The 16293-nt window shown below is 47.9% G+C and overlaps 7 protein-coding genes across 7 annotated transcripts; 4 read left to right on the top strand and 3 right to left on the bottom strand.

Moving 5' to 3' along the window:
* The first annotated feature begins 567 nt into the window (after positions 1-567).
* On the top strand, positions 568-2655 carry BT62DRAFT_147681 (putative cyclopropane fatty acid synthase). The gene is made up of 6 exons (XM_043179853.1): positions 568-1064; positions 1122-1138; positions 1195-1253; positions 1310-1684; positions 1746-2378; positions 2436-2655. The coding sequence occupies exons 1-6, from the start codon at positions 802-804 to the stop codon at positions 2460-2462; spliced, it is 1374 nt and encodes a 457-aa protein (XP_043039508.1). The 5' UTR covers positions 568-801; the 3' UTR covers positions 2463-2655.
* Positions 2656-2926: 271 nt separating this feature from the next.
* Positions 2927-5289, bottom strand: BT62DRAFT_920070 (uncharacterized protein; the record flags this gene model as incomplete). The annotated part of the gene is made up of 7 exons (XM_043184193.1): positions 2927-3028; positions 3085-3208; positions 3513-3571; positions 3901-4021; positions 4107-4406; positions 4571-5004; positions 5143-5289. 7 exons carry the CDS (start codon positions 5287-5289, stop codon positions 2927-2929), a joined length of 1287 nt encoding a protein of 428 aa, XP_043039507.1.
* Positions 5290-6395: 1106 nt separating this feature from the next.
* BT62DRAFT_968863 (ARM repeat-containing protein) lies at positions 6396-9434 on the top strand. The gene is made up of 10 exons (XM_043188918.1): positions 6396-6678; positions 6730-6883; positions 6934-7018; positions 7069-7158; positions 7212-7520; positions 7570-7660; positions 7712-8148; positions 8199-8305; positions 8356-8572; positions 8626-9434. Exons 1-10 carry the CDS (start codon positions 6414-6416, stop codon positions 9022-9024), a joined length of 2154 nt encoding a protein of 717 aa, XP_043039506.1. The 5' UTR covers positions 6396-6413; the 3' UTR covers positions 9025-9434.
* Positions 9435-10233: 799 nt separating this feature from the next.
* Positions 10234-11120, bottom strand: BT62DRAFT_1076408 (uncharacterized protein; the record flags this gene model as incomplete). Its single annotated transcript, XM_043179217.1, has 3 exons — positions 10234-10642; positions 10699-10877; positions 10981-11120. The coding sequence occupies 3 exons, from the start codon at positions 11118-11120 to the stop codon at positions 10467-10469; spliced, it is 495 nt and encodes a 164-aa protein (XP_043039505.1). The 3' UTR covers positions 10234-10466.
* Positions 11121-11695: 575 nt separating this feature from the next.
* BT62DRAFT_968861 (Isochorismatase hydrolase) lies at positions 11696-12554 on the top strand (the record flags this gene model as incomplete). The annotated part of the gene is made up of 5 exons (XM_043188917.1): positions 11696-11807; positions 11866-11930; positions 11985-12027; positions 12075-12232; positions 12282-12554. Exons 1-5 carry the CDS (start codon positions 11750-11752, stop codon positions 12552-12554), a joined length of 597 nt encoding a protein of 198 aa, XP_043039504.1. The 5' UTR covers positions 11696-11749.
* A 299-nt stretch (positions 12555-12853) lies between these two features.
* On the bottom strand, positions 12854-13412 carry BT62DRAFT_895330 (TAFII28-domain-containing protein; the record flags this gene model as incomplete). The annotated part of the gene is made up of 4 exons (XM_043183213.1): positions 12854-12996; positions 13049-13145; positions 13197-13284; positions 13339-13412. 4 exons carry the CDS (start codon positions 13410-13412, stop codon positions 12854-12856), a joined length of 402 nt encoding a protein of 133 aa, XP_043039503.1.
* Positions 13413-14208: 796 nt separating this feature from the next.
* On the top strand, positions 14209-16243 carry BT62DRAFT_920066 (acyl-CoA dehydrogenase NM domain-like protein; the record flags this gene model as incomplete). The annotated part of the gene is made up of 10 exons (XM_043184192.1): positions 14209-14256; positions 14312-14332; positions 14385-14797; positions 14847-15515; positions 15565-15700; positions 15756-15811; positions 15867-15901; positions 15954-16018; positions 16079-16106; positions 16161-16243. The coding sequence occupies 10 exons, from the start codon at positions 14209-14211 to the stop codon at positions 16241-16243; spliced, it is 1554 nt and encodes a 517-aa protein (XP_043039502.1).
* Positions 16244-16293: the final 50 nt, after the last annotated feature.

Raw genomic sequence — 16293 nt, 5'->3', positions numbered from 1 at the left:
GATTAGTTTCGGCCTATTTTTGCCTGGAACAGCGCCCTGATTGTTGCCCGCTCGTATGGCTAAGTAATCCTCCTCGTCGACTGAGGGACCAATTACAAAATCTTCCGGATCATATATGTTCAAGCTGTCCATCGCCGCGGACACTGTATTCCACGGGCACCTGTAGTGCTGCAGTCCGACAGTCATCATGTTTCCACGGATTTGGGCGTACTTCCTGTCCGCCGTGCAATGCGGCAGTCCTCGATGGCATTCATGTGAGGGGGGAAGGGGGGACCTTCGCCAAAGGATCCATGGGCAAAGTTGTACTAAATCGCCCAACAAGTGAGGTTTAAAGTATATAACCAAAACTTGACCTGCAACACATCTCTTCAATTTCCGGCCGAATAATCACTATCTACCGGTCGTGGATGGGGAGTCGGATACCGAGGACATGTTTGGTTATGCTTGATGGGATATGCCGGATACTCACGCGTCAAGGCCGCGCCTGTCGCTAAAATTTATTGTACTGCTGTGAGTAGGCCAGTTTTCTTCAGCACGTCCTGTGGCACGTCGTCTTGAACGAAATAAGTCAGGTTTCTCATCTCTTAGTCGAAAAAAGCCCTTAGAAATTCCAGATACAAATCTGACACGTCGTTGTTAAACGCTGTCGACCCTAAGGGTCACCCTGAACATGTTGATTATACATCTTAGATGTCTTTCGGACTACGTTTAAAACTCAGTGATGAATTATTCGCGGTCCGAGGCGTATAAAGGCGCCTCGACTTGCACCACTCAAATCATCAACATCCTCTCCTCTCAGCAATGGCCTCGAAGTCCAGCATTCAATTCTCCACCAAAGGTGTTATCTCATCGACCAGTGTTCTCATGATGGCCACCTCCCCCCGATCGTGGATCGCCTCATTTGCTCGCCAATCGATTCTGTCAGCGCTTACGAGCGCCATCTCGTCTGGATACCTCATCGTTGATGATGCTGAAGGATCTCATACTTATGGTTCCAACAAGAAAGGTTGCAACCTCGTTCACATTAAAGTCATAAGCGACAACTTTTGGCTGCGCCTCATGCTGTATGTAGTTATCTGGATATTTTGCTTGCTGATGGATTGACCACCTCCCTTTTCTAGCTCCGGTGATCTAGGCTGTATGTGTTCCGCGTAACCGCCAATCAGCAATCAGTTGTTAATTAACCCTATTTAGTCAGCGAAGCGTACATGATAGGCGAGATCGAACTTCCCGACCTAAGAGCAGCCATGAACGTAAGTACTTTTCTCAGATTAGACTTTGAGAGTGATTGAAACGTATTCATCCTCAGTTATGGCTCGATAACCAGTCCGCAATGGAAGACACCTTATCATCTACGTACACACGCATCACCTCGACCCTGTCAAGTTTCTACAATTCCTTCCTTGGCCAGACAAAAAGTAACGCACGCCTCAACGTGATCGCATCATACGATCAGTCGAATGAGCTCTTCAAAGCCTTCCTTTCATCAGAAATGATGTATTCATGTGCGCTTTGGGACGAGTCTGAGGGCGGTGTCCGAGGCGACCTTGAAATCGGTCCTACTCCTGGTGACCTCGAGGCCGCCCAGCGGAGAAAAATCCACCATGTCCTTCGTCAAGCTCGTCTAAAGCCAGGACACCGTGTCCTTGAATTCGGTTCGGGATGGGGAGGGCTCGCCATCGAGGTAAGCAGCGATTCTCCAATGTTTTCACTTCATCCTTCCGTCTGACCGCTGGAATATACAGGCGGCTGGCACATTTGGATGCGCAGTAGATACTCTCACGCTCTCCATCGAGCAGAAGACGCTCGCCGAGGAAAGGATCGCAGCTGCTGGTCTTTCCGATAAAATACGCGTCCATCTCCTCGATTATCGGGACATACCATCGGAGTGGGAAAATGCGTTTGACGCCTTTGTGTCCGTAGAGATGCTTGAACACGTTGGATCAAAGCACTACGGAAACTATTTCCGACTCGTTTCGTTCGCCCTGAAGCCGCACAATGCGACGGCTGTAGTTTCCGCTTCCACTTTCCCCGAATCACGGTACACTTCATATCAAGCTGAAGACTTCATGCGCAAGTACATGTGGCCGAATTCATGTCTTCCCTCGGCATCAGCCCTGATTCAGGCGGCCTCTCCCTACTTTAACCTGGAAGGGGTCGAGAACCACGCTGCACACTATCCACGGACCCTCCGAGAGTGGGGAAGGCGGCTGGAGAAGAATTTGACTCAGGAATTGGTGGCAAAGGACTATCCCGGTCTGAATGACAAGCACTCTTACGAGGCATTCAAGCGGAAATGGATGTACCTTTTCGCTTACGCTGGAGCTGGCTTCGCGAAGGGTTACATTACATGCCACATGCTGACGTTCATGCGAGAGGTGAGCCTTCCCCACTGAGTTTAGTATTGCAGCGTATTCATTATTCTTTTCTCTTAGAATGATGCGCCTGAGATGTGCGACTGAGTACATATTGGCACCTTTCGTATCCTCACGCAACTGGTTTTTTTCGGACATGGACTCGGAGTAGTAAGATATCGTTATTCTCGCTTATTTATTTCAAAAGTTGGAAGGCATAATGGAAAAGTCTACTGTATAATACTGTAATGGTATCGGAGCGCTAATAATGCTATCAATAAGAATCTATTCTAACCCTCCCCCCCCCCATTTTTTTCGGAATTGATCAAATCGACGGGCACTACTATACGATGATCATCGGGATCTTTTCTGCTCCCTGACCATACGCCGGTTTTCTAAACTATATTTTCGGCTCCATCCATCTTGAACTCTGGCTTTCGCAAACCTATTGGTGTCTTACGCTTTCGAAGTCCTAAGGCTAAACGTGCATCCTCTCCCGTTATAAACTACCTCTTTATACTCTCAAACTAGGCGTCACAATTTCGACGGAGAGGAGACTATACAGCACCATTCTACGCGCAAATATGCTCCTCTTGAATTTCTCCTGTTCTATACAAGTAATTTAAAGACAGGTAATTCGTAGGGGACCAATATTCGACGTCCCTGTCGGCGCTCTTTAAAAATATAAATTGAATGTATTCAACTACGCCAAGGGACTGTACCAACTCACCCAGGTTCCAATCCCCTTGTCTCTCCCCATATTCTCACGGCACTTCCGGTCTTTCTCGAACTCTCTATGCAGAGACGAGTCTCCAAGTACCCACGAAATCTTACCATCCGGCTCATTCCCTGTCCTTCCCAATATTGCAAAGATTGTTACACTGAGTAGATCATCCTAGCTGCATTCCGCAGCGGGACATAGCTACATCAGCCAGGCAAGACCGTCAATAATCAGCAGCAGAGGCTATCAAAGAGAACAATGAGGTGCCTGTTTGCCGCGATGACAATGATAGTTTCCACTTCGACGACATCACCGTTCCGGCGCTTGCTGATTTGATGTTCAAGAATGTCGAGTCATCGGAGAATCTGTCAGCTTCCCGATCAGCCCCGGACTCCAGAGAAGAAGAAACGAGATTTGGGACCGCCGAGCAAACTTACCACATGTCGGAGGATGAAGACAAGTTTCGGAACCAGAGGATGTACAAAATTAAGCTGTGCTGTCGGTGCATAGAAAACAATTAGCATCTCAGATGCAATGGAGGGAGAAGGAGGGAGGTTATCTATTCTAGTTGTCTGTCCCTGAGAAGGAATCAAACCAGTGCTACAGGGTCGGTTGAGAGCTGGAGATGACATGACAAAGAAAAGCAACTTTTCGTTCGCCGAGCCTTCGAGGGGCTAGCGCTGGAAATACTCAGCCCCTCTGTATCGCGGTCGGCGCATATATATAAGACCTAATCATTAGTGCGACACATTACTGTTACAGTATGTTGTTACATATACAAGTCCGAGCCGTGGAAATAGCACATCATGCAAGCTTCAGGTTTACATCACCAGGGCCTTCTTGATATCGTCCTCGCTCTTCATCCCGTCCTGCAGCCAGTTCTATGATTCGACCTTGTCGGAGAAGAAAGCCGGTTTCTGAGTATGAAACTTCGAAATATTCGCATCTGTATGCTTTCTAGTAAAGCTATCCATGAAGGACGTTGGACACAATAGTCTCTGATAAACGGACTCCTGCTTCACCGGAATCACATCGTAAACATCGGAAGAACATCCGACCGTATTGATCTGATAATTCTTCCTGTCTCCATCAGATTGAACGATTCGACTCGATGCTTCGACTTATCCTCGATCCCCAACTGTATAAACAATGACAGAATGGGAAGGTCTTGTCGAGCTGGTGTGATGGTCTGGCGTTCCACCAAGACCGAAACCTCTTCGGTGCAGTTTTGGATCTGGAAAGCCAACTGGGACGTCGAGCTGTCACTAAGAGGATTCTGGAGAGAGCCATTATGCATTACAATGATGAAGTCGACAGCATTCACAGAGAAACTGAAAATTAGGAACCGAAGCATCATATGGGCAGGGACTTGATGATCTTGCTGTCACCAGCTTCAGCGAAATGAGAGAAATTCACATAAACATCCTTGAACGCTTCTCAAAAAGAGGCCCCATTTTCATCACCAACAGGCCTGGTGCTCAGGATGGTGTCTTACCATTTGGCGTTGAACGTCTCGTCAAGAAGTGCAAGAACAGAAACCGGATGATCATGGGCCACCATATATCCCACTGGCAATCGAGAGGAAGGTAGTAATCGGGTAACGGCGCGTTTTTGCGCGAGGATGACAATGCATTTACCAACTAGTTGTCGTCGATTATCTTTGGAGAGGAGACCTTCCGATTGTGCCTCACGAAGCGCGCAAGGTACAAGAACATCCAGTCGACTTCCTGGCAGCAGTTGGGATGCTGCTTCAACAAGGATAGGCTCTGATGGGTATGCAGCGGTCATGTACTGCCTATCTTGAGGGATGACAAGGGGAATCTTCAAGTGAGATCGAAAAAGTTTCGACTCCATGTCCCTAGCGGCAGGCGATGAACGGTCAAAGTCAAACTGGATCATAAGGCCAAGACATGCATAGAAGAATCTTATCTGTAGTGATCCGCCCAGCAGCCAGCTCATCACGGACCCAGTAGATATTTTCGGAGGTTTTGAGATGACTTTGCCATCTCATTGAGCCATGGTATTTTTTCAGCATTGGGCGTTTCAAAAAGTAATGTAAACACTTACAAAGCCCACCCGAACTCCCATAGGTATGTCTTCAAGGTAGATGCGCCCTTCTTCTAAAGCACGACGATATCCAACGGCGTCTCGTGCAAAAAAAGCCAAGGGGGAGCTCGGTAAATGGAGTATTAAAGGGATCCCGACGAGATACATGGTGAGGAATGGAACTATTAAAAATGTCGAAAGCGTTGGAAGGAAGAGTGCAAAAGGATCCGGCTTTTCCTTCCGACAAATTGTATGCCTCATCAAGATAAATGAAGAATTCCAACGGTCTATGGTATGAAGGTGTGATTTTCTGCTTGGAAGCATCAACCAGGTCTCTCGTAGCCATCTAGAGCTTCTCTTTCATCTTAAATAGAGACAGGCAAATGAATACAATAGAAATAGTCCTAAAAGATCAGTATACGTACTCGATCTGTTTCTGAAAGGTGGCAGTCAACAAGGGCGAGTCATCAGCGATGGGACGCAGCGACAGCTCGGCACATACCATGATATCCAGATACTGCATCGACCTTCGAACCACTTCGGTGTAGAAGCAAGAACGAATGGAACCTGCTGCGGTGAGCGAACAAGAAAGACAAGGAGGCATACTTGCACATCAGGCACGGCCTATCGAGCTCTCCGGAGGGAATGAGATAATTGTATAAAATTGTATGGCTGGGAGGATAAGCTGTCGACATTGAGACATAGTAATAAAGCGAGAACGGCGATAATCGCAGGGATCCTCATAAAGTTTTTCTCTTATGTTCATACGAAAACAGAAGAGTTGCTCGGCAGTTATATCTGCGATGCGCAACTTGCCTGTTCCAGACGACGAATACATAGAGGCAGAATGAACAGACGCGTTCGGACGTCGATAACAAGCTTGCATGTACTGCAATAGAAGATCTCTAAGACCTCGCCACGGCTCGTGGAAAGCTTCAAAACTCCCTACAGAAGATCCAGTTTAGGTGATGGTAATTGACATCTTGAAGGAATGAAACGAAAGGGGATGTCAGATGGGAAGAAAAGACACGCCATATCTGTAGATTTTTGCTGATTAAAATGACTAATAACTTACCTACATTTCCCAGTGGATGCAGTAGTAGTCGAGGAGATGATAGGAATATTTACACGGCCACCTGCTTTTAAGCTCAGAATACAAAAGAAATATTGGCTGCGTTCATGAATATACACGGTCATTCCATCACGGCCTACTGTTTGTCAACCGTACAGTCACAAAGGAAAACTACATAGCACAGCCACACACTTTCATTTGAGTTACCTTTTGAAGTACTATGCCTCGGGAAAATAGGAAAAGAGGCAAGAAACATAAAAAACCTGCCCAGGACGCAGAATTTGGCGAGCAAGAGCACACTGAACGCAAATTCGAACCAGAACCTGAGGCCGGACCTTCATGGATTGTTGCAAATCCCCAACAGGACCAGGTCGACTCGGAGGCACCCTTTGGCTATCTTGACGCCGACGTCAAGGCATATTTCCGCACAGTAGACGTGCAAATACGACAGTGGCAGGATGGGCAGGTAGAGGTAGATGAAGATGGTGAGTCCAAGTGTACAGGACAGGAGAAGAAGAGACTAATTTGCGTGTCAGAAAAACACACTTTCTTTCTTGCTGCCCTTACCGAGATGACTGGGAAGGAAAAACAGCTTGCAACCGACCCAGACTGCTCTGTGATATTAGAGCGAATGTTACATTCGATGGACGACTTTTCCAGAAGAGTGTTCACCGATAGCTTAGCTGGCTCGTGAGTAATATTTCATTTCTCCTTGATTCGCTGAACGGACCTTGATAAAGGTATGAAATACTTGCTCGCCATCGGTTCGCATCGCATGTCTGTCAGACACTTCTCGAAGTGGCTGAAGAAACAGTTTCAAGAGAGGCCAGTCACAACTCGTCTCTGTCGAGAATAATGTCTGAATGATTGCGCAGACCAAAGGCATCCTACCCGAAATACCACAAACTAGCTCAAAAACAGGACATCTTCCCAAAATAACCGAACTTGTACTGGACACCTGCGACGTACGTTTTTTTGTATCTCGAAACTACTGTCTTACTCATCTTATAGCATACAGGAACTTCTTCCGGTTCTGCCGCAGCTTCTTCACGACTCTTTTGGCTCACATATTGTCCGCGCCCTCGCCCTTCTGCTTTCCCCTGCATCAAACATCCACTCTCAGACATCCAAACGCAGCAAAAGCTGGAAAGGCAAGCAGGGCGAGATGCGCAGCCTGTTTTCATCAGAAAAGTCGAAGGAAGACATGGCTAGACCATCGAGCTTCAAAAAGGCAGCGAAAAAAATCGTTCGAGCTTTCAGAGATGGAATGAGCGATAATGAGGTGCGCGCATGCGCAGGGAGTAAAGTTGCATGTCCCGGTCTTGATGTAAGTCATTACTTCATATTTCTCGGTACATGTTGATCTTCATCCGTAGGTTCTCATCGAAGTTGAAGCCAAGCATGGCCTGTCAAACGAACGTAGCAGCCTGATGGACCGCGTATTGGTCGGTATGGTCGGTCAGACATGTGAGTGCCTACAAATGCATCTGGGACATACTTTTATCGTCGTCATGATAGCGGATTCTTCAACCCCACTGCTTACCACCGAGTCAGACTACATTCACACTCTACTTCGTGACGCAACTTCATCCCATTTACTCGAAACCGTCGTCACACAAGCTCCACAGCCAGTGTTTGACATTCTCTGGAATACATATCTGTGCCCGAACAATGGCATCGAACGGCTCGCGACACATGCGGTCTCCAATTACGTACTTGCTCGAGCCGTTAGTAGGGCAAATACGGAGCAGCTTGGTGTTTTGGGGACGAAGTGGTGGGGAAGAGCTGTGGAGATGGGCAGACTAGGTGTCGTGAAAGCCATTGTAGAGCGGACGGCGGAAGTCGGTGAAGGCGGAGAAGATATCTGGCAAGCACTGCAGAATGCATTTGGATTCGAGGACCAGCGGGATCCTGAAAGCTTGATCAAGTCTGTGATAAGTCTGAAGACTTTTGAGGTTTGTCTGTTTCTACCAACTGAATATCACTAACAAATGCTGTCAAATAGGATTACAAGTCAGCAAACACACCTCCAGAGCCAAACGTCCAAGGGGCATTGTTATTGCAGTCCGTGTTGCGTCTCAAGGACCCACACAACGCCACCATCATAGAGAGGTTAGCAGTCTTGTCTGCTTTTTGGCCTATGCTGAAATCAAAAATACCAGCATCCTATCTCTTCCAGTAGCATTCGTTATAACACTTGCTCAGCATCCTGTCTCCTCGCGAGTCCTTGACGCGTTCCTTGACTCTCCCACAGTTCCTCACAAAGCGAAGCGGCAGTTTGTCCTGATATTCTTGGGACATTTCCATGAACTGGTGGACAACAGAATCGGCAGCCGAGTAGGAGAGAGGTGTTGGTCATGGGCCGATACATACATGAAGGTATTTCCGCCTATTCCAATTAGTCTCAATGCGTCTCATCTTGTTACCCACAGGAAAAGATTGCGCGGAGCGTAATGGAACATGAGAAGAGTCTTGCTGCATCGTACTACGGCAAGTTTTTCGTTAAAGCGCTGAATCTGTATACGTTGAAGAGAAGGCCAGAAGAATGGCGAGATATGATTGGTAAGGCGAAGACGAAGGAGGTGATTCAACCTGAGGTTAAGGAAGAGAAGGAGGCCGAGAGGCCGAAACGAAAACGCAAGCACGAGCAGGACAAAGAGGTAGATGAGATCGAGATGGTGTTCAAGAAGGCGCGGAAGAAGGGGGCTTTGGAGAGGCCTGTTGAGGGAGAGGCCGTACCGAAGCATGAAAAGCACACAGGGGTGCTAGATGCTCGGGTCATGGAGGCCATTCGGTCAGCCCCTGGAGAGGGCAAGAAGAAGCGGAAGTGATGGCGTCAGCATCAAAAGCCATAGGTACTTCTGGTCTATCTCCAGCCATGAAACGCATCACATCGATGTCGTTCAGGCATTTGGCTCGTCTTGTGCCAATTAATGCACGCTTTGCTGCTTTTCCTGCTTCGATACTAGATGCATGAATGCTGTGTGAGTAAGCTATCCGACGTTAGGCCCTTTTTGTCTCATGGGCGGTACGGCAGTGCCTTCCGTTCCATCGATGCAATGATCATCTATACAGAAGTCAACCATTGTAGATCCTGCTGTTCGACGTTTGGGCATTCAGAAGGAAGTCTTTGTAATTTCTTGCATCGCCCATTAGTAGAAGTCACGGTGGACGCCATCTATTTTTCTGGTACCAAAGATTGTAGCGGACACTGGCAGTGCATTCAGACTAACATGTGTGCAATAGCGGATGAAATGGAGCAGATTTTAAAGGCCACCACAGAAAATGGGAGCGCAGAAATCGTGCTTTCGAGCAACGAAAATGCGACGAAAAGAAAATGTATGGGCGCAGTTCCACGATTTGTACACGATGATTCTTCAAGGGATTTGGCAGAGAGCGGATCCGTGGAAACCTCATACCGCGTTACGGACTGATACACTCAGGTGCGAGAAACTGAAGAGCGCTTCACCATCAAGTGAAGACAATGAACGAAGCTACTATTACGCCCGAATGTCTGTCTTTGCACTAAATTAAGTGCTACATAGCTAGTGTATAATCCGGAAATATCTGTCGATTTTCTTCGGTGTCAAGTGGCAACGAATCTCTACAGTCATCGGTGAATAACCGACAGTGCATATATGGCTCCATGAGTATGAAACGTGGGCAGGAGAAGAGTAATACTGCGGGACTTTGAACTCGGACTTCCAGGAATGCTCGACACTTGAGGGCTGGCTCGAAAATGATGCTGTAATGTGGTTTTATCAGTGGTGATGTAGTCAAAGGAGTGGATTGTGCATTTTACATATCCTGCGTAAGTGTGAGGCTCCGTTGATTTATGCCCAAGATTGGCAAACCAAGCATACTGAGAAGAGTCTGGTGTGGTCATCACTGGTAGAGAGTAGCATGCCAACTAGCCAAACTCGAGTTCGTAGCACGAAGATTCCCTCACTAAGGTCCAAGTGCTTTCGGACATAGGGATGGTCGTTTCCGAACACATCTCTGATTGTCTCTTTATGCTCTAGTAACTAAATTTCGAGGTACAAGATTTCAGGAAACTGCTCGCCCAGTGTGATATAAAGTACCGAGAAGCCGTCGTCTCACACAGGAAGACTATACACTCTGGTTCCATCATCAGCAGAGAAGCTTCTGAAGATGAAGGTACATGAATTCGTCCCCTCCGCCCAAGCACCCAGGGTGGGCGTTATGTCAGAGAATTTGTGTTCATATTCCCACCATGGGGAGGAGGAATACTCTGGGTTTATGGCCAATTTTGTTACGCCGACTTCAAGGAATGAAGGGAATGTTGCGAATTCCCGATTCCGGTGGAAGCCGCCGGATCGATGGCATTGAACAAGACAACAAACTTCCTGGTTAATGGGTTGATGTATCCTACAGAGCACAGTGGAATGACTTGTTCAAACGTTGAAATGTAACAATGGCCACGTCGTTCTATCAATGAGCTGAGTAGTTAGTCCAAGGGGCTGCAGAGATATATATCAACAAACCAACGTACCGGTGGTACCCATATGCTCTGCTGAATTGTTCGTCAAACATAGCAAGGCGCACGAAGTCAGGCTCCACGTCCTGTATTGGGAAATCGCATCTCCTCCGCGTGAATGAATCCCGCAAAGAAACTGGAATATCACCTTGCCCGATATCGGCATCAGTAGTCAATGAAGCCAGGCTGTGCCATTTGTTGAGAGGGGCTATCAGTCACCCCACTATGACGGGCGTGGCTCCCATGACAGCAAGATGACTGACATGTCGGTCGACAGGTGATCTTTCACATCCGCAACGATAAAAATTCCGACGTTGGAACTAGAAGGATATCCAGAGATGATAGTGGTAGACGAAAGTCAAATGTGTGATCTGTCGGGGGATGCGGACTTGGGGTCGTCGATGTAGTCGACAAAGATACGAGTCGCATGACTAGGTTAGTTGGAATAGCCTTCGAAGCACGTTGTCGATTCCTCTGCTGGCCTCAATGGTGGATGTGCATTGTGTAAGACGAAGGAGATTCGGCAGGGTCACATATTCTATCCTAAACTTTATGGTGCGACAGCAATGGACTAGAAATCGAAGTCTTAGATAGTGACTTGATAGCATACAATTGTCCTCCATTACAGGAGAAGGGGATGAACCAGTGCATAGAGTTCACCTCTTTAATGACGGCAGACAATTTTTTGCATACAAGAGAGCAATTCAGAAATATTTTCAACGTGCTCCCCGGTAGAAGATTGGCTGGCCCAGGGTTGCGCGAGAATCAGGGAGATCAGTTCGACTGGAGATGGAACGTTGCTAGATCTCAGTCTGGGGCCTTTTCCTCCATTCCTCCCTCGATGACTAGCAGGCCGTGCCAACATAAAAATCCAGGAAAGAGTGAACTGAGAAAAGCGCAAGAAATAAGTGCCACAAACCTTAGTTTATTAATTTAAATAACGGTAGGCCGGACCGTAATAATAGTCGATGATCCAGTGACAGACTCGGATCCCAGCCATCGCTACCGGAACTCCGTCATCATGGACTTTTCCAATCCACCACCAACCGCGAAGAACGATGTCTATCCGCCCAGAGTCTACCATTATATTCCTCTGCGATGTGCAGAATAAATTTCGTCAGTATTTCAACGAAAGTTCAACCGTAGCACTATAATCCAATGCTTGCAATCCCAGGACCAGCGATACATGGGTATGACCAAGTCATACCTACCGTCAACAAAATGCTGAAGGTTGCAAAGGTACGAAGACAGTTCGTTTTTCATCCAAGAACGAATCTTGACAATATCATTTAGATTGTTGGCTGTGAAGTACTTGTCACGACACAAAATTCGAAAGGTTTGCCGTCGCATCGTGATGGCTTACAGGAGTCTTACGCTATGCAGCTCTCGGCCCAACAGACCCCGCCATCGATCTCGAATCTATAGGGGGCCTTCACGTCGGGACAGCCGACAAGACCTTGTTCTCTATGCTCACCCCCGAGGTGAAAGACGTACTCCTTTCCCGGCCCCACATCAAGACCGTCATCCTCATGGGCATCGAGGTGCGTCGCCAGGTCTGATGCCCCAAATCTTACGTGATATGCTTTTCAGGCTCACATATGCATCCTGCAAACTGCTCTTGGTCTCCTTGACCCCACCGGTGGACATAATCTCAAAGTATACGTCCTAGCCGACGGGGTGGCATCTAGTCATCCAATGGAAATGAACGTCGCACTTGATCGTCTGCGACATGAAGGCGTGGTGGTCAGCACGAGCGAAAGCGCTGCGTTTGAGCTGATTGGAGATGCAAAGGTAGAAGGATTCAAAGCATTCAGCAAGGTCATCAAGGAGAGTAAACTGCCTGCTGTCGGTGGGAAAATGTAAACAGTATGTCTACTGTACATAAGCAGAATGGAGGCAGTATACTATTGAATAACGACAACAGACGTGCAGACGGTGCAAAGGTATAAAAATGACAAGTCGCTGAAAGGACTGGTCGAAAAACCTACAGTAGTGCTACTGATCATTGTATGTGGATGTCGGCTCTACACCGGCTTGGAAAATGGATTCTGGACACGTATGTGTTGGGATATCCTTTCAAACCTCTTTCCTCGTGCCTCGGTGCCATTACTTGCGAAGACTACTGACCCTCGATACGACAGCGAAGTTTAGATGACTTGGGTTTATCTCACGAATAATCTCTTAGACCTAAGAGGCGGTGCGGCACCGACACGCCCTGTTTCCTCTTGATATAACCTATACGCTTCACGAAGATGGTCGGGGGAGAGTGGTCCTGTTTCTCCTCGACGTGCTTGTACTGCGCGCGCTGTCAAGCGCCGTATCAGTGAATGGAAGAAAGGGTGACACTGAGTGCTAACCTTTCTCAACCACCTCTCCAACAAACACTTTGGCGAAACCGGCGACAATCTGAGCAACCGGCTGTGAAACTTGCTGTCCAACGGTCTGCTGAATGACCTGAGAGTGTGATATGAGAATATGGCTGCACAGATAGAATGTTCAATTTACCTTGCGAACGGCCTGTTTGGGTAGGGCATGTCGTCTGTACGCCTCAAAACGATCATACTGATCAGGACTAAAGTTGTCCATCAGCACCCTAAAGGCATGGGTCAGAGGAAAGCCAGCATCATCATTACAGGACAAGGCGCACTTGAGATTATCCTTGGATTGACTTTGGAACGACATGTGCGCCGAGTAATCATCATCTGCCATGGCGGGAAGCATCTCGTCTTCTCCTTCTCCATCTTCATCTATCTGAGCCTTGGCAGCTGGTACTACTGGTGGCTGAATGGGTTGCGGCTGGATGACGGTCGTTATAGTGCTTGTACTAGCGGCCGCTGGCATTACGGGTGCTGGGACGACACTGGCAGTGGAATCTTCATCCTCTCCCGGCAAAGCAATAAGTCCTGTTGTGTCAAGAACCGGTACAGACGCCGCACTGTAACTGCGCTGGTAATGATCTGTTGATGTAGTAGACGATGACTGGGGTACGGTAACTGTCGAGGTAGATTCCCGTCGGTTGCTGCTGATGTCTCCTTGAAGGACGCCGGGAGTAGTGGATCGTTCGCTGTTCTGAGGTGGCAGTGCCCAATGAACTTGGTGAAACTGAGGCGTCGAAGAGAAGGGCGGTGAAAGAGTGTCGGGTCTTGGAGAGTTGCCCATTGCTGATCCTCCTCGTGGTTTCCGACCGCGCTTCTCACCGGTGCTCATGGGAAGAGAATAGAGAATAGAGGGGCAAAGGCACGTGCTGCCCGCCTCTATATTTTATTTCAAACTAAGTACGCAAATTTCTCGTTTTTTTGATATATCTTTCGTTTGATGGACATTTCCTTTGAATGTCTGCCCTTGGATGTACTCGAGTCCGCTGTAACATGTGAAAAATCAGGCAACCAATCGGCACGTTCCTTTTGTGTTAGCCAGTATTAGGCCCCATGGCACCGACTCGGAAGAACAGAAATAGCCAGCCAGTCATCCATTAAATAACATCCCTTCACTTCCTACCACCACCTCCATCATCGGAATGGCAACCAAGACACTGAAGGAGTATACTGTCGAAGAGGTCGCTCAGGTGTGTTACCGTCTCTTGCAGAGTGGGGCAATAAAGGATTAACGTTCCGATACAGCACAACAAGGAAGGGGATCTCGTGAGTTCGTTCTGTCGCCAGTAATAATAGAGCTTTACCCCGACTTTCGCAGTGGATCATTATCGACGCCAAGGTATACAATCTCTCTCGGTTCGCTGACCTACATCCGGGCGGTTCCAATGTCTTGTTCGCGGAGGGTATCGCCGGACAAGACTCTACAGAAACATTCTTTGGTCTACACCGCCATGAAGTCCTGCTGAGGCCTCAGTATGCACGTCTACAGATTGGTACCGTCGCAGGCGAGGAGGAGTCCATCAAAGCCCCAGTGCCTGGAGCCATTTCTCAAGTTCCTTATGGCGAACCGTCATGGCTGGCAGATGGTTTCAAGACTCCATATTATACTGATAATCACCGTGCATTCCACAAAGCCATTCGGACCCTTATGCACAACGTTGTTCAGCCAGAAGCACTTCGGTGTGAGGAGAACGGAAAACGGATATCTCAGGCTGTGGTTGACCAGCTATGGTCAGTATTCCCAAGAGCTCGTCATTCGCTCTGTACTCATATTCCACAGCGAAAACAACTTTGTTGCGATGCGTCTGGGCCCCGGAAAACATCTCAAGGGCCTTGTACTCATGGGCGGCGTGACAAAACCCGAAGAATTTGATTATTTCCACGAGCTCATTCTCAATGGTGAAATCGCTCGTTTCGGCACGCGTGGTTTCCTTGATGGTCTCTTGAATGGTGATGTTATCGGTCTTCCCCCCGTTCTCAACTATGGGTCCCCCGAAATCCAAGCAAAGGTTGTCCCTGATGTTCTTGCAGGCAAAAAGTACATTGCCCTTGCCATTACGGAGGCCTTCGCAGGCAGCGATGTTAGTGGTTTGCAGACGACTGCTGTACGGGATGGAGATTACTGGGTCATCACCGGCACAAAAAAGTGGATAACAAACGGTACATTTGCCGACTACTTTACGACAGGGTGTAAAACCAAGACCGGCTTCACCGTCATCCTTATCGAGCGCGGAGAAGGAGTCTCTACGAAACCAATCAAGACGGCTTACTCTTCTGCCGCTGGAACGGCGTACGTAACTTTTGACAAGGTTCGGGTACCCGTTGGAAACACGCTTGGCAAAGTCGGTAATGGGATGTCTGTCATTCTCAGTAACTTTAACCACGAGCGTTGGATGATTACTGCGTCCAGTTTGGCTTCCCAGAGGTTGATAGTGGAGGAGTGTCTCAAGTGTGTTTTTTCTCGTTCCTTTGGTCTGCTATGCCTGACAAAATTGCAGATGGGCTACACAACGCAAAGTCTTTGGAAAGCCTCTCAACTCCCAGGCTGTCATCCGGAATAAGCTTGGAAGGATGATTTCAAGGGTGGAAGCGTGCCAGAATTGGGTTGAGACTATCACATATCAGATGAACAATGTTTGTTTCCATTCCGACGCAGCTCGTGCATACTGACGGAATTTGCTTTCTATAGATGTCGTATAACGATATGTCCAGCAAGCTCGCCGGGCCTATTGGGTTGCTCAAACAGTGTGTTCCATTCTCCCCAAGCTCTTCACCGTTTGACACATATATCCGTGTTTAGGTTTGTCTCTAAATGTGGTCGGGAGACGGCCGAGGGTGCGTTCCCTGTATACGGCTGGATACATCTTTGTATGCTTACTTTTTATAGATGCGACGATGGTCTTTGGTGGACGCGCTCTTACGACGACGGGTATGGGCAAACTTGTTGAGAATGTATGTGCTTCCTTTACGTGTCATGGATACCCCACCCACTGACATGTTTCTCACACGCAGTATCACAGAACGTCTGGTTACGACGCCAGTAAGGCCCCTTTTGCTTGTTCTTCCGCTTTGTTGTTGACTCGCTTTATACTAGTTCTTGGTGGTACAGAGGACATCTTGTCAGATTTAGGAGTGCGCCAGGTTATGAAGAAAATGCCGAAGGATGCGAGGCTATGAATTGCACTTTCGTGCTATCCATTCATTCTTGTCTTGTAGCAACAACATAA

The sequence above is a fragment of the Guyanagaster necrorhizus genome, assembly GCF_019112545.1.
Source record: "Guyanagaster necrorhizus MCA 3950 unplaced genomic scaffold BT62scaffold_13, whole genome shotgun sequence".
In the NCBI taxonomy this organism is placed as follows: Eukaryota; Fungi; Basidiomycota; class Agaricomycetes; order Agaricales; family Physalacriaceae; genus Guyanagaster; species Guyanagaster necrorhizus.
This window is presented reverse-complemented; position numbering and strand designations above follow the sequence as displayed.